The sequence below is a fragment of the Scophthalmus maximus genome, chromosome 7 (assembly GCF_022379125.1).
Source record: "Scophthalmus maximus strain ysfricsl-2021 chromosome 7, ASM2237912v1, whole genome shotgun sequence".
In the NCBI taxonomy this organism is placed as follows: domain Eukaryota; kingdom Metazoa; phylum Chordata; class Actinopteri; order Pleuronectiformes; family Scophthalmidae; genus Scophthalmus; species Scophthalmus maximus.
This window is the reverse complement of record NC_061521.1, coordinates 12,334,839-12,357,418: the sequence shown is the minus strand read 5'-3', so window position 1 is coordinate 12,357,418 and position 22,580 is coordinate 12,334,839. Positions and strand designations below refer to the sequence as shown.

General features: G+C 44.8%; 2 protein-coding genes across 18 annotated transcripts in view; one reads left to right on the top strand and one right to left on the bottom strand.

Annotated features, from left to right (window-relative positions):
- The window catches only part of tjp1b (tight junction protein 1b), a 54,650-nt gene extending 44,293 nt beyond the window's left edge, over positions 1-10,357 (top strand). For 12 of the 17 annotated variants that reach the window (XM_035641300.2, XM_047333105.1, XM_047333106.1 and 9 more), the window contains 13 exons: positions 21-103; positions 218-428; positions 535-635; positions 742-1,092; positions 1,433-1,663; positions 2,695-3,549; positions 4,157-4,248; positions 4,688-4,903; positions 5,023-5,159; positions 5,427-5,898; positions 6,036-6,253; positions 6,944-7,087; positions 8,530-10,357. In XM_035641300.2, the coding sequence (XP_035497193.2) occupies positions 21-103; positions 218-428; positions 535-635; positions 742-1,092; positions 1,433-1,663; positions 2,695-3,549; positions 4,157-4,248; positions 4,688-4,903; positions 5,023-5,159; positions 5,427-5,898; positions 6,036-6,253; positions 6,944-7,087; positions 8,530-8,624 (3,206 nt within the window). In that variant the 3' untranslated portion in view covers positions 8,625-10,357. The remainder of the gene's footprint in view (positions 1-20; positions 104-217; positions 429-534; positions 636-741; positions 1,093-1,432; positions 1,664-2,694; positions 3,550-4,156; positions 4,249-4,687; positions 4,904-5,022; positions 5,160-5,426; positions 5,899-6,035; positions 6,254-6,943; positions 7,088-8,529) is intronic. The other 5 variants (XM_047333118.1, XM_047333107.1, XM_047333108.1 and 2 more) reach the window with 3 other exon arrangements.
- An 864-nt stretch (positions 10,358-11,221) lies between these two features.
- Positions 11,222-22,533, bottom strand: zgc:101540 (hsFATP2a_ACSVL_like domain-containing protein). Its single transcript, XM_035641318.2, has 12 exons — positions 22,230-22,533; positions 19,140-19,314; positions 17,896-18,772; positions 16,558-16,767; positions 15,489-15,647; positions 15,232-15,356; positions 14,925-15,119; positions 13,908-13,998; positions 13,470-13,668; positions 12,883-12,980; positions 12,648-12,778; positions 11,222-12,420 (listed from the first exon to the last, which is right to left on the bottom strand). The coding sequence occupies exons 3-12, from the start codon at positions 18,371-18,373 to the stop codon at positions 12,244-12,246; spliced, it is 1,863 nt and encodes a 620-aa protein (XP_035497211.2). The 5' UTR covers positions 18,374-18,772; positions 19,140-19,314; positions 22,230-22,533; the 3' UTR covers positions 11,222-12,243.
- Positions 22,534-22,580: the final 47 nt, after the last annotated feature.

The window sequence follows — 22,580 nt, the reverse complement described above, 5'->3', positions numbered from 1 at the left end:
CTTGAACCAAATTTTTCCAGAGAGTGAACCAAGAGATGCAGGAACAGACCAGCGTAGTTCAGGAATCATTCGTCTTCACACCATTAAGCAGATTATTGACAGAGTGAGTGTACCTCCTTTCTGTCATATCAAATCATTATTGATTTGAATTTTGGGATTACTTTACCACAGATATGTTCTCTTCACCATTCGTCTTTCCCGTCTTTATCCTGTGAAGGACAAACATGCTGTGCTGGACATCACCCCGAACGCTGTGGACAGGCTGAACTATGCTCAGTGGTATCCCATCGTCGTCTTCCTAAATCCAGATAATAAGCAGGGTGTGAAGAACATGAGGACCAGACTGTGTCCTGAGTCCAGGAAAAGCGCCAGGAAGCTCTATGAGCGCGCCATCAAACTGAGGAAGAATAATCACCACCTGTTCACCAGTGAGTGCGCACAGAGTTAAAACACAGTAAATTCAAAATCTAAATTGTCTTTTTTACCTGTTTTATTCTTGATGAGGTGATTGGAACTCAAAATATTCTCTCTTAGCTACCATCAACTTGAACAATATGAATGACGGCTGGTACGGAGCTTTGAAAGAAACAATCCAGCAACAGCAGAATCAGCTGGTGTGGGTTTCAGAGGGCAAGGTGAGAAAAAACTGCCCATCTGGATCATCTGTTCCACCGCATTGAACTTTGTCCTGGTAGTCTGACTTGCTGAGCCATTAGATGACAATTTCTCTGATCTGCTCAGGCGGATGGCACTACAGAGGATGACTTGGATATCCACGATGACCGCCTGTCCTACCTGTCGGCACCGGGCAGCGAATACTCCATGTATAGTACGGACAGCCGCCACACTTCTGACTATGAGGACACGGACACGGAGGGTGGTGCATACACTGACCAGGAGCTTGATGAGACTTTGAATGACGAGGTGGGTCTGCCCACGGAGCCCGCCATCACCCGTTCTTCAGAGCCTGTGCGAGAAGACCCCCCAGTAATTCAGGACACCCCTGGTTACCCTGGATACCAGCACCCTGTGCAGCCCGAACCATCCAGCCGCATAGACCCAGCCGGGTTCAAGATGGCCACGCCGCAGCAGGTAAAGTTCATATCTGGCTTTGCAGGTGGGCTTCTGCAGGCCGGGCCTGTCAGAAATGAATCTGTGGCTAAATGTATATGACTGCAGAGCAGAGGAATCCTTGGTGTTCAGTGTCGTGTCCTGACCTTTGTTAAGATTAAATGTCCTCTGCTAAGTCATAAACAGCTTCTAAAACAAAGCTACGGGTATTTTATCTATTCAGACCTCATTTTTGTAAGTGCAACCTCCGGCTGGTCTGACTGATTCAGTGTAAGGAAGAAGATCGTAGGGTTGGGGTGAGCTGTGCTTTGTGTGCCCTTGGCAGGCTGTGTTATAAATGTCTCTTAACAATACTTCACAGCAAGATGAGGCTGCTCTACCCATGCCCCCATTGCCTCCAACGGTGGTAACGCCCCCTGCTGTTGAGCAGCCTGTACAGCTAGAGGGTATGCACCTAGAGGAGCCGCCTGCTGCAGCCACAGCTCCTCAGGCTGACTCACTTAACAGCCCCAGCCCTGCCCCTGAGCTTATTCAGCCCCCACCACCACCACACGAATCCCACCCGTCTGGACCGACAGGTCCAGAACCAAAGGTACCCAATGTTTCACCAGCCACTCGGACCGGGCCTGGGCCCCAGCCTGCTGTTTTAACTGCCTGACTTCTCGCACACGCTTTCCACTCGCTCTCTGCATGAAATGCCCACACTGTGTGACTCACTGATCCCACTGTGTGCCTCTGGCTCCCAGAAAAAAATGTGCGACAGACTAGTCCACATGCACCACAGTCGGCTGGGAGGCCAGAAGGACTGGTACATCTGAGTCTTTGACCAGGGTGAAGACATCCACAACCAGCCCTAACTGTTGCCTCTTACTTCCTTTGCATGGCTCCTAATGTTTTTTGGGTTCCTTTCAGCTTTGATTCTCCTCTGTAGATGAACTATAGTGGCACTTGCAGTGGCATCGTAGTGATAGATGTGTGGTTTGTCGTAGTCCCAGTAATTTGACGTTGCATTAGATGCAAACTGAATGTTGGTTGCATGATGAACGCTAACCTGCAGACAGTGCTCTTGGTAATGATTTCCATCAAGCAATTCTCCCTATGGAAAATATGCATTATGTCTCTTAAGTTTAAGTTTTACTGAATAGATGCCAACAAATCAACCGTCTTCCATAGGAAGTACTGTGACTAGACCTGCTGTCTACAGGCTGCACATCATATGTTTGAAATGAGGCCTTTCAGAAATGTGCAAATTGCTTGTTAGTTCACAATTTATAAAACATGTTAATGTGTTAAATCCAGTTGTGTTTCTATGGATAATTATCATTCTTGAAAGGCATCTTGTCAAACAGGCATTCAGGTCTGTTTTTGAATAACGGATGAAGCTTGTGTAGTTGCACTTTGACTTGATGTTTGTTTCCTTAATTGGTTGTAGGGTTTTTCTAATATGGTTATGACATTAATTTTCTCAAGCTTTCTGTTCATTTCTCAGCATTGAATTTACTCATGAAATGTTGGGAAAGCATTTTTCTCTGACGGCTTTCTTCAACATGGCGTTTTGTGTTTTTTTAAAAGCTCAAAATGAGAATGTGATGGATGTATTCATTCAGTTTTGTTTCTCCACAGATGTACAAGAAAGATCTTTACAACATGGAGGACCCGGTGCGAATCAACCACGGTCTGAAGCAGTCAATGAGCTACACTCACCAGCCGCCGTACCAGGACAAACAGCCATACCGTGAATACGACCACCCGCCTTACGGATACGATGGAGATGGCTACACAGAACCAAAGCCTCACAACACTGACTCTCACCTGCACTACGACAACCGTGTGCCTCATTACAAAGAACAGTGGCCCCCCTATGACCAGCAGACCTCGTCCTCCCAGCCCACAGGGTACCAGACGGGCCACCAGCAACCCATGGGCTACAACCCTCAGTCACCATACGAGGACGGACCCGGGAGGGACTACAGCCCCCCTCAGCCGCGCTATGATGAGGCCTCACCAGTGGGCTATGATGGCCGACCACGACACAGTAAACCTGGGCCCATTCGTTATGATGAACCCCCGCCCCCAGCAGGCTACGATGCCCGCTCTCCTTATGAGTCAGACCCTCACAGCTTCCCCATTAATTCACCACGATCACCGGAGCCTCCAAAACAGTATTACAGCGAGTCTGGTCTGAGGCCCACCTATATTCCTGGCCCTCCAAGCCGGGGCTATAAGCCAGGGATACACGAGCCTATGATAAACTCTGAACCAATCATTTCCCCTCATAGACCAGAGGCACTGCCCTCCCCAGGTGAGCCCGCGGTCACTCCAGGCTCCAAACCCCTCCCTCCTCTGCCCAGGGATGACCTGGATGAGGACCCGGCCATGAAGCCACAGTCGGTGCTCAACAGAGTCAAGATGTTTGAGAACAAACGGTCTGTTTCTATGGACAGGGCTAAAGAGGGAGGAGAGTCCTCAGTACTCAGGGTACGTTCCCCACAGAGGTGTATACCTGTCACCTCAATTGGTTAAACATTTCCTGACACAAGCTGTGACATATGTAGGAGGGAGACTAGATCCGTGTATTATTCCCTGGGAAATCATTGAAAATGTTTAGTATTTTTTCAAATGCCCCATCTCTAATGCTAAAGAAAGTGATGAAATAATATCTGGTCTGGATCCACGCCAACATTTAATGGGTTCTGTCTTGGCCTTATACCATTACCTCCTTGACGGAAGTAATAATATAATATAACTCAAAGGGGCAGATTAAAAAAAAAAATAGAATAATAAAAACACAAATAACTGAAATCTCAACAAGAAACTTAACACAAACTATTAAATGTCTGGTAGGTCTTTTTAGGCTAATTAAAGAACTTTGACAATTAGCACTTGGATGCACAAGGTAAAGCCACAAGGAGTTCAAACGACATTTTCCTCATACTGATGTATCAGTCAAAAACCGAACAACTGCAGGACCTTAAAATGCAAGCTTGTTTTTGTGGATTTGACAGTCACACAGGACTAGATATGTTTGTGTATTGCAATCCATTCATGTGAACACGAATCTGGACACACTCTCTTTGTTTCTCAGCCTGCAGACGTTCCCAAAATTGTGAATGCACCTGGCCCAGTCCTCAAAGCCAATTCCCTCAGCAACCTGGAGCAGGAGAAGTCCACCTATAGGTACGTAGTCCTCATTACTTCACCATGGGCTGCAGAGCAAACGGGTGAAGGACAACTCTTGAATGGGGTGAATGTATTGTTGTTTGAGCACCATCTAGTGGACTGGTGTCACTGTGCAGCAAGCCAGACCAGTGTGCACTGTGCAGAGACATGCAAACCAGTCTGTACTAAAGGATGGGACTTGACCCAGACTGCTGGTACTGCCAACATGCGATTAGAAGGTCAGCACCGATTCTCACTGCTGCCTGAGCCCCTCATCCTGTGTACGATAGCCAGAATGTTTTTTAAACATACTCAGTCAATTCAGGACGAGACAACAATCAGGAAATGTGAGATGTCTTTCTGCAAAAACATTGTGGTTTTAGGTCAATCCTGCTGTCTGCCCCTGCTGTGAAAATCTCTGCAGCTGTTTTCTTGTTTCTTTTGGCTCGGTCCGCAGGGCTCCTGAGCCACAGAAGCCCCATACTAAACCTCTGGAGGATGTAATGCGTTCCAACCACTATGACCCAGATGAGGACGAGGAGTACTACAGGAAGCAGTTGTCCTACTTTGATCGCCGGAGCTTTGACAGCAAGGCCATGGGCCAGCCGCCTCCTGGCATCAACCGGTTCCATGATCTGCCCAAACCGGCTCAACTGTCCTACCCGTACAACCGGTATGACATCACACCTCATGCCAGGAGCGCTGGCTGATGTGTAAAGTTCTTGAGCTGTCTTCTCACAGTAGCCACATAATCATGATCGATTCGATTAACTGTGTTGTTTGTGTCTGCAGAGTCGAGTCTGTAGAGAAGGTGAGTCCAGTGGAGAAAAGATATGAACCCCTGCCCCAGATCAGCCCCTCCTCTCAGTATGGGCCCCCCCCCTCCACCATCCCACCCAACACACTGCCCAAACTCAGCCCCAATGACGGTAAGCTCTCATGTTTTCTGGCTCTCTGTTGATCTTCATCATGTATTTTATTTAGACTTATAATAATAATTTGTCACCCCTGTTCTTTCAAGCGGCAAGAAATTAGATTTTCTTTAAATTATGGATTAATCTGAGGCTAAATGAAGACTACTTCTGTTTTTATTGTGCTTAGTGTAGAACAAATTAAAGCATCATCTAAACTTCTGAATGTAATTGTTTTTTCAAAGGCTGTATTTAAGTGGTTGTATCCTCCTCCTCCCGTTCCAGCTAACTCCATATCTGAGCCGTTGAGCTCCCCCAATCCCAAACCTGAGCTGGCAGCTCTCAGGCCTCCCAGCAGGGATGAACCCGTGCCCGGTGGCTACCTGCCCACGAGGGGCCTCCCTGACAAGTCCCCAGTCAATGGCACCGACGCAGCGCCCCCAAAGACACTCGGCGCTCCCGGTCCGACCAGCTACAACCGCTACGTCCCCAAGCCTTACACAAGCTCGGCCCGGCCCTTTGAGCGCAAGTTTGAGAGCCCCAAGTTCAACCACAACCTGCTGCCCAACGACACGCAGTTGAAGACGGACATCCTCAGCAAGCCCAGTGTGGTGAGTAGTGGCGGCGGGAAGCCTCAGCTGTCGCCACAGCCCCTAGATCACGACAGCGGCCTGGACACCTTCACGCGCACTATGGACAACAGGCCCAAATACCAGCACAATAACATCAATGCCATCCCCAAGGCCATCCCCGTTAGGTGAGGCGCTCATAAAGTTTAGCATCTGGCGACAGCAGGACATTGTCTGATGGTGTTCACTGAGAGACACGTCCTCTGCTGTGCATCATTCTCTGCCTCTACTGTTTTGACTGATGGCGTTAACTTCTGATCCCCAGCCCCAGCGCACTGGACGATGATGACGAAGATGAAGGGCACACGGTAGTGGCCACTGCCCGGGGGATCTTCAACTGCAACGGAGGGGTTTTGAGCTCCATCGAGACGGGCGTCAGCATCATCATCCCCCAGGGCGCCATCCCCGAGAATGTGGAGCAGGAGATTTACTTCAAGGTGTGCCGGGACAACAGCATCCTGCCCCCCCTCGACAAGGAGAAAGGTCAGTACTGCACAAAGTGTCTTCATATCCCAAATGTGTCAAACAACAAGAACTCACCACTTCTTAGAAGCAAAAAAAAACAAAAAACAACTTGTAAAATTGAACATACTCATATACTTTGGAATAAAAGTAACCAAAGGGAAGAGGGGAGTTTGTGACTTGTTCCAAGCTAATGTGGGATTTTACTGCATATTTAACTGAATATTTACATCGGGATAAAGTCTTAACAGCACATTAATCAGATGATTGTAGTTTTGATGCCTACATTAATTGAGATTTTATACAATGTCTGCACACGGCAGCACATTTCTCCTGACACTCTCTACTGTGTCGGCCAAAAGAAGCAGAAATGCCAAAATAAAGAAAAGATATCTTTGTTATGAGTATATGAATATAATAGGTCTGGTAGATAAACAAACAAAACAGTAGTGCTCTTAACATAGAATAAACTTTTATCAACCTGAGTTTTTTCTGAAAGAACCTGGCGAGTCAGTCAGCTGTTAATTCTTATTCACGGACGGCACCAGACTCCATTTTGCCTCTTGACTGGCTAATCAATTAATCCTGTGGGTTTTTTTTAATTCCTGCATCTTTAATTAGTGTAATTTATGTGCGTGTGTGTGTGCGTGCGTGCGTGCGTGCGTGCGTGCGTGCGTGCGTGCGTGCGTGCGTGCGTGTCTGTCTGTGTAGGAGAAACGCTGCTAAGTCCGCTGGTGATGTGTGGCCCTCATGGACTGAAGTTCCTGAAGCCCGTGGAGCTGCGCTTACCTCACTGTGCGTCCATGACCCCTGATGGTTGGTCTTTTGCTCTAAAATCCTCCGACTCTTCGTCGGGTACGCTGTCCTCTCTCTGTCCTTTGGGGGTCTGTGGGCTGCTGTGGTGATTAGAGAGGAGAGTGATTCTGAATCGTGTTAATTGTTTCATCTGTTTTCCACATTCCCCCTCACTTCTGTATCATGCATGTGCAGTTTGGACACTTACACTGTTTTGCATTGGGCTGCCTAACAGTTACAATCAACAAAAACAATGTCACTCATAAAACTCGTTGTTCAAACAATGAAGTGATCACTTGCCTGTTTTGATAAAAGATACATTCATAATGTCTTGGGCCCAACTCTTTGATGATCATCCATTTCTCACTATTTTCTGTCATTTTACAGACAGTCCAACAATTAATTATCAGTTAATTGAGAATTTTAATTTACACATTACATTTAACATTGGACCATAACTGTCATGTAAACAATTAATGAACTCAAGCATGAACTCCTGTTGATGAATCAAGTCACTAATAGTTCAAGTGATCACTTGACAGTTGAAGAATCAGATTGGGCACTATTAATTTACATGAGCTGGAATTTAGTTACATGGAGAAAAGCAGCAGCACCCACAGTGTTCAGTATGTATCTATATCGACAACTAGCCATTTGCAAATTATTATCATGACATGATGTAACTCAAGGACTGACAGGTGACTCCTCAATTATGATTCTTGGGTGAAGTAATGATAAACACATTTAATGTCTCATTAAACTTACTAGTCTTTGTGTTGGTTTGACCTGTTACCTTTCAAAAGAGCAATATGCCCCTGAAACACTGTCGGACCCACGAAGCACAGTTCTTGAATTAAAATAAAACAAGAGGATCATAATCCATGCAGCAGAGCCAGACACATTGTTTTCTTCCCTGTAAAAACTTGGTGCCCACAGTGTAACTCGACCACCAACAGTTCAGTTGGAGATAATCTCACATTTGCAGTTATATATAGTAATTGTATGCAGTAATACTTCCCCTTTAATATATCTGTCCAGTCTTTTACTGATTCGACAACCCAGCATAAAATCAATGTTTCCGGTTTCTCTTTTGTGCTACACTCCATATTTTTTAACAACAAAGAGCATAAGAGCATCAACTCACTGGCCAACATGTTGATGTTTATATTCAATAACCAGTTTAACATGGTGCTTGGTGCTGCTGTGTCTGACATGTCCTGTCTATGTAGCTGGATTCCAGCTCATTTGCTGGCAAACATCTTAACGTATGAAATAACTGAATCAACATTCATTAAAGTTAATGATCCATTTAAGCATGAATCTCATAACATATCCTGAATCCATTTATGGATTAAATCATTAGGGGAAGCATGCTCTGATCGAGACTTACCGAGGAAGAGAAACATCTGTGTTGTTTGGACGTTGGACTGTGGTTCTGTGTTTGTGTTCTGAGATGAAGGGATGTTCCGCAGCCGTTGACATCATGCGTCTCTTTCCTGCAGGTGATCCCAAAACCTGGCAGAACAAATCTCTCCCCGGAGACCCAAACTACCTGGTGGGTGCAAACTGTGTGTCTGTGCTCATCGACCACTTCTGAAGAGGGCGACAGCTGGCCTGTTACTGAATGTGATAAACCGGAGACCTCGGCTGCTCCCGCCGTGCTCCCCGTGACGTGGCGGGGTCGCACGGTGCTCGGTGACGTTTGAACTCGGTACTCTCGTGTTGTTTACTGTGCCCACGATTTAAAAAAGAAAAAAGAAAAGAGAGAAACAAACATCACACAGGAGGAGAGTCGGAGGAGTCCAGCCTCTCCAAGGCTGCACTCCGGGTCTTTCCTTTCTTCTTTTTTTTGGTGCTTTCAAGGCTTGCAAAAAATAAAGATGACAAGAAGTAACTGAAACCGAGGAACTGAAGTTGGAATGCATGACCAGTGCACAGACTGAATAATCTCATTTTGACATTTTTAGCTAATTTTGTAAAAGGGTCAGAGCAGTGCAAGAAAAAAAAGGAGAATTTTGGAACTTTGTTTGACATTGCAATTAGACTTTTTGCGTACTGCAAGAAAAAAAAAGAAAAGAAAAAAAACCTCACAAACAGAAAAGTTGGTATAAGCAAAACTTTTGTTTGTGAGTTCCGTGGTCATGCGTTTCACTCGTGGAGGATCGGAGGACTTGAGAAATGCTGAGCCTGACTCATGAAGGAAGAATGAATACAAAACAAAATGATAAAGATAAAGAATGAGGGTTAAGTATTAGTATCAGACGCCCGTTGGTTCTGACGGGGGCTCTCTGTTTAAAACTGATGTTTTTGTAGCAACGTTTTACCGTAGATAAATATACTGACTTGATTTTACAAACTCCTGCTGTCTAGAGATCTATGCATGTGCTATGACTCAGGTCCAGAAGCCTGTTACTACTAAGTTCAACACATGAAAATTCCATCGTACACTGCAAGCAGTGATGCCTTATCTGCATATTAACTTTTCAGTGACACATTAGAAACATCGGATCCTTCGGTTATAGCGGTCACGACAGAAGAAGAAAAAAAAAGTTGTCTCTGCATTTTTCTCATAACCAGTGAACTTGGATTTAGCACACGAGAATAATTGAGGCTGATGAAAAGGTATGCTTTCTTTTACTGCTATGCATATGAAGTCTGAGGAAATACAAAAAGCTAGAAGATGTTTAAATTGTGGCTGTACATATTGCTAGCATATGGCCTTGGTTCTCTGTAAATGAACTTTTGTACATCTTTGTTATTTTGTATAAAAGAGAAAAAAGGTTTGTTTAAAAAAAGACAAAGCGGTTACATTGGTTATGTTTGTATTCCGGTTATACCCCTGAGCCTTGGAACTGACATAAGCAGTAATAAGTTCGACTTTTTTACCAAAATATACACACAACACACACACACACACACACACACACACACACACACACACACACACACACTAAAGGCATTTCTAACAGTCAGAAAACTTTTTATTCTTATTTACAAAATAGAGAAGTGCTTGGTTTAAATGATTTTAAAAGATGTACCTGAGGGGGGCTGCTGTGAAGAGTGGTCCCTTCCTTTATTTGTGATACTGGATGCTGTATTGTGTGCCCTGAAATGTATTTTTGTACTAATAGACAATTTATTATGGCACATCAGTACTATTTTCTTTTGATATAATAACACTGCTTCAACCCAACACTAGTTTATTTCTCTGTGTGGCTGACATTCTTTTTATTTATTTTGATTTGTCTGTGGTTCAACTTTTTTTTTTTCCTTTGCGACACATTTCTAAGTATACCACTGTATTAATAAATAAATTCATTTTTGAAGGAACTGCTAGTGGGACTCAAGTGTTGTGTTGCTCCAAACATCCAGGGGTCGTATCCATAAAGCTTCCTTTTGCTCAAAGAGTTTCTCCAAGAGCTCAAATTAATAGAAATATGACATTTACTAAGAATAAGCCCCCGGTTAAGTTATTCACAAGGCATCTTAGCTCCGATGAATACGACGTCTTCAAACATTTTGTCAGCTGCGGGAATGTTCGTTACATACATTATGCCTTTCATAACTACACAACAATGTCGCCATGGAGACTAAATTCTTTGATTAAGCCTACTGATTTCACCATCCAGTCGATGCCCATCGTCATCAAGATGTTTGTTTTGTGATCAGCCGACACCTTTCAGAAGCATGTGTCACACCTAGCAACGGCGTCGACCACACCCCCTCCCGAGGTTAAAGCTTCGGTCTCTTCCTTTGCTCAGAGTTGCTCTGAGAAGTTTCAGAAATCACTCCTGAACTTGGACTCCATGCAAAATGTGAGGAGCTGTCTGAGTATCATATTATATTTTAACTCCGCAGATGTTTTACGTATTGACACACCCAGACTGTTTTCCTGCCAAACGGCTTAAAAGGATTCCTTTGTGGGTTCAGGAGTTGGCGTCTGTATTAAGTAAGTATGTAAGTATGGAATGCTCCATTCAATATTTATTTAACCGTCCACAGCTGCTTTGATTAACACGTTCAACGTGTACATTCACTGAACTGAGCAACACACGACGCACAAAACGTAAATCCAATGCAGACAATCTTTAGTTAAAGATGCTGTATACGTTTGGTTAATATCCTCACTTCATGTTCTGTGAAAATGAATTTCCTGGCATCATTTTTTGTGTATGTGAGACCTCACTGTCACTGTTTAATCCAAAATGACTTCCTTTATTCAAATCTCTACATATATTTAAGTATCTGACGTCGGTTTTCAACAAAAAAAAAGTTCAGATACATCACTAAAAATTCTATTCCTGATTTAAAGGAAAAAAATCAAATCAAAAGATTACCTGCTTCAACTATGATCATCATAGAACTGTTCATGAAATCACTTTGTGCGTGTCTGAGATGCAGGTTTATGTGAAACACGGACATTTGCTCAATAGGTAAAAACACATTTTTAAGCGAAGGAGGAAGTTCAAATTCTGTCAGACGACACTAAGAATGATGCAACTTTCTTTGACTTTGTGCGGTCATGTTTGCCGTATGACACAGCTTGTGACAATGTCTGAGTGTTGTTTCATGTCAGAGGTCAGTGATCCCCTCAGAGTCACTCGCCGCACGGCGACTCGGCCCACAAATGTGGTTACAAGCACGCTGGTAGATTAATGACAGGGCAGATTTAACCAAAGACAGAGACATTCCCCGCTACCGTTACATGATAACACTGTGGGTTAACAGAAAGAGTCGTCACACACAATCTGATAAAGACTGGCTGTGTACCATCAGTGCAAAGGTACACTGATAAACCCACCGCTGATTTGTGACATGAGTAGGCTTAATAAGTTGGAATCCTGAATTTGTTTTTTAAACGCCACCTTATCTTCAGTCTAATGTGAAATAATAAAATCAGGCTTTAAACTAAAGAAAAAAATGTACAGGCAACAATTCATCCTAAATTGAGAGGGTGGGAGGGGGAAAGAGAATCAGAGTTTAATTATTAAAAGTACAACAGTAGTGAGACATACCTGCATATCAATCTGTCAGCATTTACAAACCGGTAGAGATGATGAAAGGTAGTTGTGTTCAGTGGTCTCTCTTGAGATGACCATGATGACGACGTGACGTATCACAGTCAGTGTGCCCCTGAGATTAGTCGATTGCGTTTAAAAAAAGAAAGAAAAAGTGTCCACGAGATGTGCTGTTCAACCTCTGTGAACAAAACAGAGTTAGAGTTTGATTTCCCTCGCCGCGATCGCGCCGTAGATCTCCTCCGTCATGGGGATATAGCTCTTTTTCTCGGGATCCAGGAAGTACAAGGGATCGCCGATGTGCGCCGGGTTGAATCCCTCCTCCACCAGCTTCACTTTCTTCATCTTGAACGTCCCCGTCAACTCCAGGCAGGGCTGCAAAAACACAGGTTGTGAAGTTTCGATAAGGAACCACTGCGGCTCACAGGATCATCTGACTGAGCTAGTCTGGATTAAGGAAGCTGAATTGAACTGAGCACAGATGTTTAGTTGTACAATCCACATTGAGAGGCCAATAAGCAGCAACAACGCTCTGCTCCATGTTACACCTAACATCCATCTGACATATTACACGAGTGCATTGCAGGTTTTGTTCTCGTTACTTGTATTCTGATGAATCGAGGTCTCGCGTAGGCGGGCAGGTAGTTGACCACTTGCTTGTAGGCGTCCGAACAGTCAAAATCTTTTCCTTCTTTCAACGTGACCGTTGCCATGCCGATGCGCCCTTCATGACCTGATCAGCGGTTTGATTCAAATACACAGAAAGTTTATTCAGCGTTTGTGGTTTCGTAAAACTTCAGGGAAACATTTCTACAGTTCACGACGGTGTGTTTTTACCTTGAACTTTAACACCGTAGACATTCGCCTCCAAAATGCAGCGAGACATCGTGAGGATGTCGGCCACCTCCGACGTGGCGACGTTCTCTCCTTTCCATCTGTGACAAAGGCACCGGGACAATTTTTTCTTCACGTAAACAAACAAAAACACATCAAACGAAACACTTTGGTGCCATCCCCCATTATGATTCACTTATTGGTAGAGACAAACTGTAAATATATCCTATTGTGTTTGGTAAGATTTGATCTTAGAGCAGTCAAAGGTTGAGCTTTTGACTTCAAATGCTGTATTCCAATTCTGTCTGTCCATTTTAGTGTGAGAACGATAAAAAGATGAATTGTCATTTTAAAATTTTACGCAGCAACAATGGATTATCCCTGAAAATGACTGTCCACACTAAGACGTCGAAATCTGATCCAACCAAACTAAAACAGCTAGATCTTCTCTTCCTAGTTCTCTTGTTCATAAAAATATAAAATCCTGCATCACAGTTGAAATAAGATTCATTCAAAACCGCATCAGTGGCGTCATGTTATTAAAATGACAACAAAAGTGACGGATCAATACGACACCGGTCACAACTTGCCTGAACGTGTCGCCGACTCGATCCTGGAAGTACACAAAGTTCTCGTGGTCGAACCGAAGCAGATCGCCCGTGTTGAAGTACATGTCGCCCTTCTTCAGAACGTCGTAGAGCCTCTTCTTCTCCGTCTGCTGCGTGTTGCCAGCGTACCCGACAAAGGGAGACCTCTGAGTGATCCTTCCCACCAATAGTCCCGTCTCACCTGATAAAAGGGACACATGAAAAATCCCTTCCCAGTTTCCACATTGACCCGCGGTGACATCTTAAAGTTGACTGACCGACAATCCAAAGCCTATGATTTTAAATGAACCAAATTAAAAACATTTTTACTTTTATAGGCACTGGAACCAATTACATTTGGATTTTTTTTGCTGAATAAGACGACCAAGAGAGAGGGCGATGAAGTCACGGGGTTGTTGTGAGCCTGTGACGTGGCCTCACCTGTGGCTGCCTCGACACACAGACCCTCAGAGTTTCTGACTGGCTCCTCCCTCTCGATGTTGAACTTGATCAACGTGTAGGGGAAGAAAAACTAGAAGGAACAGAGACAAAGTTCGTCTGTTAAAAAATGTGCATCTCTGTGTGAAGTTTACATCAAAACAGTTGATCCGAGTTCAGCTTTGCCGGTTTAACAAGAGTCGGTGACGCCTGCGGCTCTAATGCTGTCATGCTCACAATGAAAATGTTACAATACTGGATAACCAGTATAATATTTAGCATATTGCATAATATATATATATATATATATATATATATACACACATATATACACACACATATATATATATATATACACATACATATATACATATAAATATATACACACATATATATACATATATATATACATACACATATATATACATATATATATATACATACACATATATATACATATATATACACACACATATATATACATATATACATACATATATATACATATATACACACACATATATACATATATACACACACATATATATACATATATACATACATATATATACATATATACACACACATACATACATATATACATACATATATATACATATACACACACATACATACATATATATACATATACACACACACACACACACACACACACACACACACACACACACACACACACACACACACACACACACACACACACACACACACACACATATATATATATAATAAATATTTAAAGAAAAAAAAAGTTCCCCACCCCCCATGCTGGATGAAAAGTCAGAAAACCCCGCGTGTCATTACAATGTATCCTGAGTGGGACATGCAGTTCTGTAGTGAATTCCACAGTAATCTATCCAACAGTTGAGGTGCTAGAGGAAAACGTCAGGCGGGAAACATCACCAAAGTTTCTGGGCTACATCCTCTCGAGATCATGAACGTCTGTAAAAGTTCCGTGTCAATCCGTCCAATGTTTCTTGAACCCGTTCCTCCACCTACCCTGTGGACAAAGTTGATCCGCCCCACCGCTCCGATCTTGGACGTGTAGTTTATGAAGCCGATGTTTCCCTCCGTGGCGGCGTACAACTCTCTGACTTTGATGTCGCCGAAGCGATCCAGAAACTCCGACCAGATGTCCGTCCGGACCCCGTTGCCAATGGCGATCCTCACTTTGTGGTCCTTCTCGTTGTCTTTCTGCGAAACGGCGACATCAGTTCTCATTAGTAAGGGAGACGTGCAGTGGCATCCGCAATTGGCGCAGCACCTGATTCATTTAAACCACAAGTTGCTCTGGATTCATCATAACCTTGGGCGTGTTGCAGAGGTAGCGCATTGTTTCCCCGATGTACTGCATCACTGTCACATTATATTTCCTGCAGTCGTCCCAGAACTGAGAGGCAGAGAACTTTCTCTTCAGAATAACGGTCATACCTGCGGTTGACACGATATTACACAGCCTTAATCTTACTGCGAAACACAACCACCTCCTCCAGTGCACAAGCCTGGTGTGTAAAAAGGATGTTTGTTCTTACATAATCATGGGAGGATCAGGGGGATCGTTACCTCTCTCAATGGCTCCCGCCATCCCGATGAGGAAGCCTGCGCTGTGATACATGGGGAGGTTGATGTAGAAGACGTCGTCTGCTGTGATTCCACATGCCGCCTGGAGGAAGGAGGCGGCCCACACCCTCTCGTGGGTGACAACAGCTGCTTTGGGCAAACCTGCCACGGCAACGAAAAAAAAACCATCATTCAGGTTCATCAGGTTCTTGGGTAGCATTGGTTTTTACACTTCTCCGCTGTTCATTCATGGACTTTCTTTGAAGCTGCTCTAATCCGATATTTATCTTTTCAACAATGAATGAAACTGTGTTTAAACTTTCAGCTCAAAAACTTTCCTTTTTTTAAAATTATAATTCTCTCACTCCTCCCATGCAGCAAAGTTTCGAGAAACATCTGGGACCTGTTTGTAATGTAACATTTTTCACTCAGCAGCTGCTGCGGGTGGCATGCATGAACAGTAAGAAGAATTTTTTTTGAAATCGCATAAGAAATATTGAATGTGCAAATCCTTTTCTCAAAAACAATTAGGGAGGTGAAAATATATAGTTTTGTTAAATAAGCTGCTGCTATTTTCCTGAACTTTTCCTGAGGGGCTTGCATGTGAGAACGCAAACGTCCGCAAGTGCTGCTCCAGACATTTTCCAAGTGAGCCCTTGTGAGAATACAGCGGGAACATCTCCGGTGGATTCGTAGCGGGCCAGTGGACCCTCTGTGTTGCCCTGAACGTTCCAGAAATGTTCCTACTGTTGTGAACGCGTCTGACTCGGACAATCTCCCGCTGCGTTCTCAACACTCGAAGGGCAAACTCTGCAAAATCTCTGGACCAAATTTTCTAGACATTTTTTTTTCCGGAGTTCATGTCTGAAAACAGCTTCGCATATGCACAGAAGTGTCGTCTCCTGAACGGTTCCCTGTAACGTTTATGAACACTCATTAGGAAGTTTCATTTGAGTTGTGCATGTACACGTGGACACACACTTAGCAAAAAGAAACTTGCTGTGGTGGTGTGACAATGTTCCAGCAAATGCAGGGAAACAGTAAACATAGATGTAAATAATACAGTTTGTACCTGTGGTGCCTGACGTATAGATATAAAGAGCGGTGCTCCTGATAGTGACGTTGGCTCTGAGGTCCCGGGACAGAGGCTCATCTGAGGCCCGGGAGATCTTGTCGGACAGAGAGTTGATGCCCTGGACGCCGCAGCTGTCCGACAGGATGTACACGGCGATGCCCTGCTCCCTCAGCATCGGTAGAACCTCCTCCACGGCGTCCTGCAGCTCTGCAAATACAGAGAAGCCTTCAGCTCTCTAAGCGGGTCAGAGTGCACGCTGTTGCACAACGCTGCACGTGGAGGCCCCGCATCACACTGCTCCAGGTCCCACTGGGATACGAGCTGGCAGTTCAGCTCAAGTGCATTTTTCAGTAGTGAAACTCCATGATCCATAATGGGTGTGTGGAAATACCAGACTCCTGAGCGCAACGCTTTCCTCATATAACCTCGTTCTTCAGGACCGAATGTAGAGCAACTCAATCCTCGCAGATGAAGTGATTCAAAGAGGGGGAAAAAATAACTGGTCTACATTGTTGTTTGATACTTTACAATCACGCTGCTGGAGATTTGAAAAACTGAGTTTGCTCTGTTTGTTAACCAACAGAGCAGAGGAGGAATGGAATAGTTGGACAAATGCGGCGTAGTGCTTGTGTTATGACTGGAACAAATCTGTGCATATCAATATCTTCGCACTATGGTTCAGTTTTCAGTTGTAAACATTTGGTAACAGGTTAAGATGAAAAGAAAATGACTCGAGCTGTGGCACTTGTGTATTTCAAGTGTTTCCCACAACTAAAAATAACCATTTACAAATCACTGCAGAGCATTTCACTTTCCCCTGGTCTCTACTGTAGAACTAATCAGAGTCATCAACAGTTGTTCATGAAGGCTGAACAGCAGCGTTGCAGTTGTTACCTCCTTAAACCCATAACCACGAGCAATATGTGGTTGATAACCGATGTCAACATCAAAATGTGAAATGCTCAAGTGATGCCGAGTCAACGTTTTTCAAATAAACGGGGCGAACGGGTGAAATTAAACCACTGATGTCTAATCTGACTGATACGTTTTCAGTCTGAAATATGAAAAGTGCCATTTTCTAAGTGCTCACAAACCCCCCAAAATTTGGGAACCACTGTTTTTTGAAAATGCCCGACAACACAATCCAGATTCTGTGGGGAATGAAGATATAATAGTTTTTATTTTACTTATTTAGTGTGATAAACTAAAACCAGTGGAAATAACAAATATATATATATGTGTGTGTGTGTTTGAAGGTTGAAGGTTCATCATGAGTTACCAGGACCCCCCCTCCTCTCCCCTGACACATTAACCTCACATGTAGTTGACCTTTACCTGGGGAGACGATGAGCACTTTGGCCCCGCAGCAGGAGAAGCAGTGCAGCAGGGACTTGGACCTGATGTTGAAGTTCAGCAGGGCGGCGGGACATCCCAGTTTGGCCAACCCGAGCCAGGTCCACACGAAGCAGGGCTCGTTGCCGAGGAACAGGGCGACCGCGTCCCCCTCCTTCAGCCGCGCGTCCGCCTGCAGGGCGCGGGCCACCTGGTTGCTCCGCTTGTCCACCTCGCCATAAGAATACTCTCGACCCTCGAAGTGCACAAAGGTCTTGGCGGGGTGAGCCCGGGCCGCGTCCAGGAAGCGATCCAGGAGGCTGTAGAAGGGTTTGACTCTCTTGTACTTGACGAGCCTGGCGCCGAGGCGCACGCTCCGCAGGATGTACGCGCAGTCCTCGCCGAAGTACGGGGACAGTGTGCCGAGCAGCGACAGGCACAGGATGGCCAGGCCGACCAGGACCGTGAGGCAGATGGACATGGTGCAGGGCGACACGGAGCCGGAGGCACGAGTGTCTGAGAGAGAGGGAGAGAGGGAGGGAGAGAGAGAGAGAGAGAGAGAGAGAGAGGAGGAGAGAGACTGAGCGGAGGAGACGCGCTGCGCTGCGCTCCCTCTGCGCGGCGCTCGGCTTATTTGTGACAAAGTTCACCAGCTCTCTCCTCTGACCCCTCCTCCACTGCGCAGCGGTTTCAAGTGTCCAGATCGGGGGGTTGTTGTTGCCACACATTCCCCGGTGTTTGCACCAATATCCCACAACGGTGATGTCACTCTCTCGTGGCGTCGCCATCCATCCACTAGTTTTGTGACTGTAGTAGATTCATTTGTTTCAGCCAGGCTGTGAGCTTGTGTCGCTGGTTGTGTGTTGTGTTGAGTTGGTTTCTGTTATGTAGGTTATGGATGTATGTAATCCATCTTATGTAATATTCTTATGAAATAATACGGACCCCAGGAAGAGCAGCCACTGTTTAAGATAGACAGAAGCTTATCGGGACCCGGCCACTCATGAATGTCATCATTGTCATTATTATTATCATTATCATTATTAATCATAATCATAATCATAAAACATTGCAAAGGCAACCTTAATAATAAATCCACAATCTGAGCAAGTGTTACAATACAACTGTATTTATCTGCTGACGCACACACACACACACACACACACACACACACACACACACACGTACACACACACACACATGTACACACACTGTCCTGAGCAGGGAGGTCAAACAGAAAAAGGCACCTGACTGCTGCTGGCTGCTGGGGTGGGACGTCAGACTCTATCAACTCATTCAGTTTATTTTCCACTTGGCTCCTCCGGGCAAATTCAGTGAGGCTCAGCAGGCGTCTGCATCCAAGGTGCTCGAGCCGGACGCCAGCATCAAACAGCAGACGCGGCTCAACGCCACCTGGTTCGACTGAGACAAAAACTTGGGACTGCTGCTGCTGCAGGCTGTCCACTGTGGCTGTGTGTGTGTGTGTGTGTGTGTGTGTATCATTAGTGTGTTCAGACACTGGAGAAAAGAAATCAGAAGCACAATTTCTTTAGTTCAGTTTATTCTGTCAAAGGCAGACACGTGTGTGTGTGTGTGTGTGTGTGTGTGTGTGTGTGTGTGTGTGTGTGTGTGTGTGTGTGTGTGTGTGATGTTTGCGTACAGCCACATCAGATCGCCGTGACCTCAGGAGAGGGGAGAGGGTCGCAGCGACAAAACACCCAACAATGGTCCAAAGAGAACCGTGCTGTAAACAGGGCAGAGATTCCACCTCCCACACTCACAATAGCCTCCACAGTCCAGAATGAACTGTGCAGTGAGAAGTCAGCGTTTGAACAAGAAGCCACAGTGTCTCTGCACCGATGTGGTGTGGAGTGTTCACTGTCGACCTCACAGCTCTGTGCACCATCCGTCAGATGTGTTCTCCAGAGAGGAGTTCAATCTGTACGTGTGACATTACTGCTGAAGTAGAACAAATGTAAAGACGTTAAGATAAATCACAAGACTTCATGGCAACAACAAAAAAAAAACACCCCACCCCCAAACACCTTGAACATCCAAGTGGGGGAGGGGGCGTTAGAGCACGAGCGGATGGATTCTTCTCTACAGAAGAGAAGCAATGAAAATCACGTTAAACTTTGATTTTGAGTTCATGCTTGAACGTGACCCTGTCACAACCACAGTGCACTGAATTATTATAGCAGTAGTAAAGAAATAAATCACGCTCTCAACACCACAGAAATGAACCAGTACTGACTTTCCCAAGATGTTTTGTCAAAATGGTCTTGCATAAATTGGCTCGTAATTTGACTGCAGCCACGCCACCCCCCCCTTCCTGACCGGCAGACAACAATTAGATCAAGTAGACACTGCATCACTCAATGGTTCCGGTGACACAATGATGATCAGTGCCCTGGTCGTTGTCGCTCTATCTACCAATTTTACACATAACGATCAGTTAAGTCATGAGCCAGTGATGAAAGTTGTCCTCTCTGAGGGAGAAGATAATGCTGATGATGTCAAACTAGGATCAGTGGGATGATGGAACCTGGGCGTTTCACAGGGCAGGGGGGGGTCAAATAAAAAGAAGAGTTGTGCTATGGGATATAAAGGTTCCAGTGTCTTTGGAAACTTGACCCATGTTGGGGATTTGCACGCTTAACTAGCCGGCTTGTCCTCGGATCTCATCTGAAGGCTAAAGTGTTTAGAGCCTTTCTGACACATACTCCTCGAAGGCATTTTGCGGTGGCACTAGTTTGTTCATTCAGTGAGAGACAGAAGTAGTTGTGTAAAGGATGAAAACAAGTTCAAATCCTGCTTACTTACTTTCTCACCTCTACACCCCTGGTGTGTACGGAGTGCACAGGCCTGACAACTTCTCAAAGTCATACAAAGTTATATAAAGTATATATCGCACTGTAAGACCCGGCTGGACAATGTGACAAGCATACTGACAAAAAGTCAAGATATCTCAGCATATATTTAACTGATGTGGATCATTCTTTCGTTAATCCGCCACTCGATTTTGAGCTAAGACGGTGGTGAGAGATCAGTGTCAGTGTTGTGGTCCAGCCACAGGGAACACGATGGGAAACTTGGTTGTTGCTTCTGTTCGATCAGTTGTTCAGAAACAGTTCTGTGTTTGCTTCCAATTGTTTTTTGCCTTTAAGGTTCACTCTGAACTGAGTTGCACATCAGGACATGTTGCAATTAAGGTTATCTTGTTGTGTTTTGAACTTTGTGCTGCGTGCCCGTCTGTCCTGTGCCAGCTCTGGTTGATTCCTACTTTACGAGCTGCGTCCAGGTTCCAGAGAGGGATCTCGTGTTAGCGAGTAAAGATCGGTCCGTAAGAGGACTTGAAAGTCTGGATGAACTTGCTCCTCCTTCCCAGTCTGGTCTCGGAGTCGGGTGGTGTTTGTCCACTCATAAAGTTGAATTCTCGGTCAAAGTTTATGAGCAGGACATCGACTTCCACTGACTGACAGTGTAAATACAGCTTCGCCCGCTGCAAGGTCCAAAATGCCTTTGAGTTTACAACACAAGTTTTGACTTAAAACGAAATTTAGCCAGCAAAAAATGTGAAGCTCAGGCCTAACGTGCGATGTACTCCATTGAACAACAGACTGACGCGCAGTGGATACTGAGGTCTGCAAAGCTCAGACTAGTTGTACAAAAAAGGGGAATAAGAAAGCTGAATTTCCTTCGAATGTAAAATGGACCAGACCTTGTTAATCTGTTTTTATAATGCGTCTGCAATTCAAGGGCTGAATCCTCCCATAAACAATGAATTGGAGGTGTTTTTAAAGTGTCATGTAAGACAGAAAGCTAAAGTAGAGGCAACGTGCATGAAACTCTTGTCAATATTCACTTTGAAGAACAGTTATAGAGTGACAGTCCTGTGGAGCAAAGGGATTCTTCCAGATTTAGGAAGGTATATAATTAATTTTTTTAAATGTTAATGATATACAGACTCCACCAGACTGGAACCAATGAAAACTAGGGTCAAAGCAAGGATTTCATAAGTACTAATGCCATAAGCCCAAGCATCTCTTCCATTCCTGTTATTTTGACCTGAAAATTCTTAAATTTATTTGGATATTTTCCCTTTTTTGTATAATTCTTTAATAATTTAAAAACAGCTGTTACTCTATATTCCAGTATTTGTCAAATTGGTCTATTTTCTACAATTCAACTGTCAAATTTAAGCACACTAAGTTTCATTTAAAATTGTAGTTATTTGCCATTTCAAAGTCAACTATGTGTAAAGTGATTCCCTGAAAAATTTTAAACTGAGTACTGACACACCTTTGGCAGCCTCTATGTAGAAACCAGAAGAATACCTCAAAGGCTGCAGCTGAAGCAGTGCAACAGGGACCTGGACCAGATGCTGCAGTTGAGGAAAGTGGCGGAACATCCGATCTTCATCAGGCCCAGCCGGAGCCGCGTGAACATCGCCTCGTTCCCCAGGAACATCGTCACCGCGTCGCCCCCTCGGACGAGTCCGCTCTGCAGGAACACCCTGGTGGCCCGGGTTGCTGAGCTCGTCGGCGTCCTGGTAGGTGAAGGTCTCCTCCTCGAAGCAGATGAACGGCGGTGAGACGAGACTCAAGTCCACGATTGTACACTGAAGGTCGGGGCCGCAGGGCGGGGAGCAGCTCGGAGGAGGAGGGAGGCCGCGGGCCCAGACATCG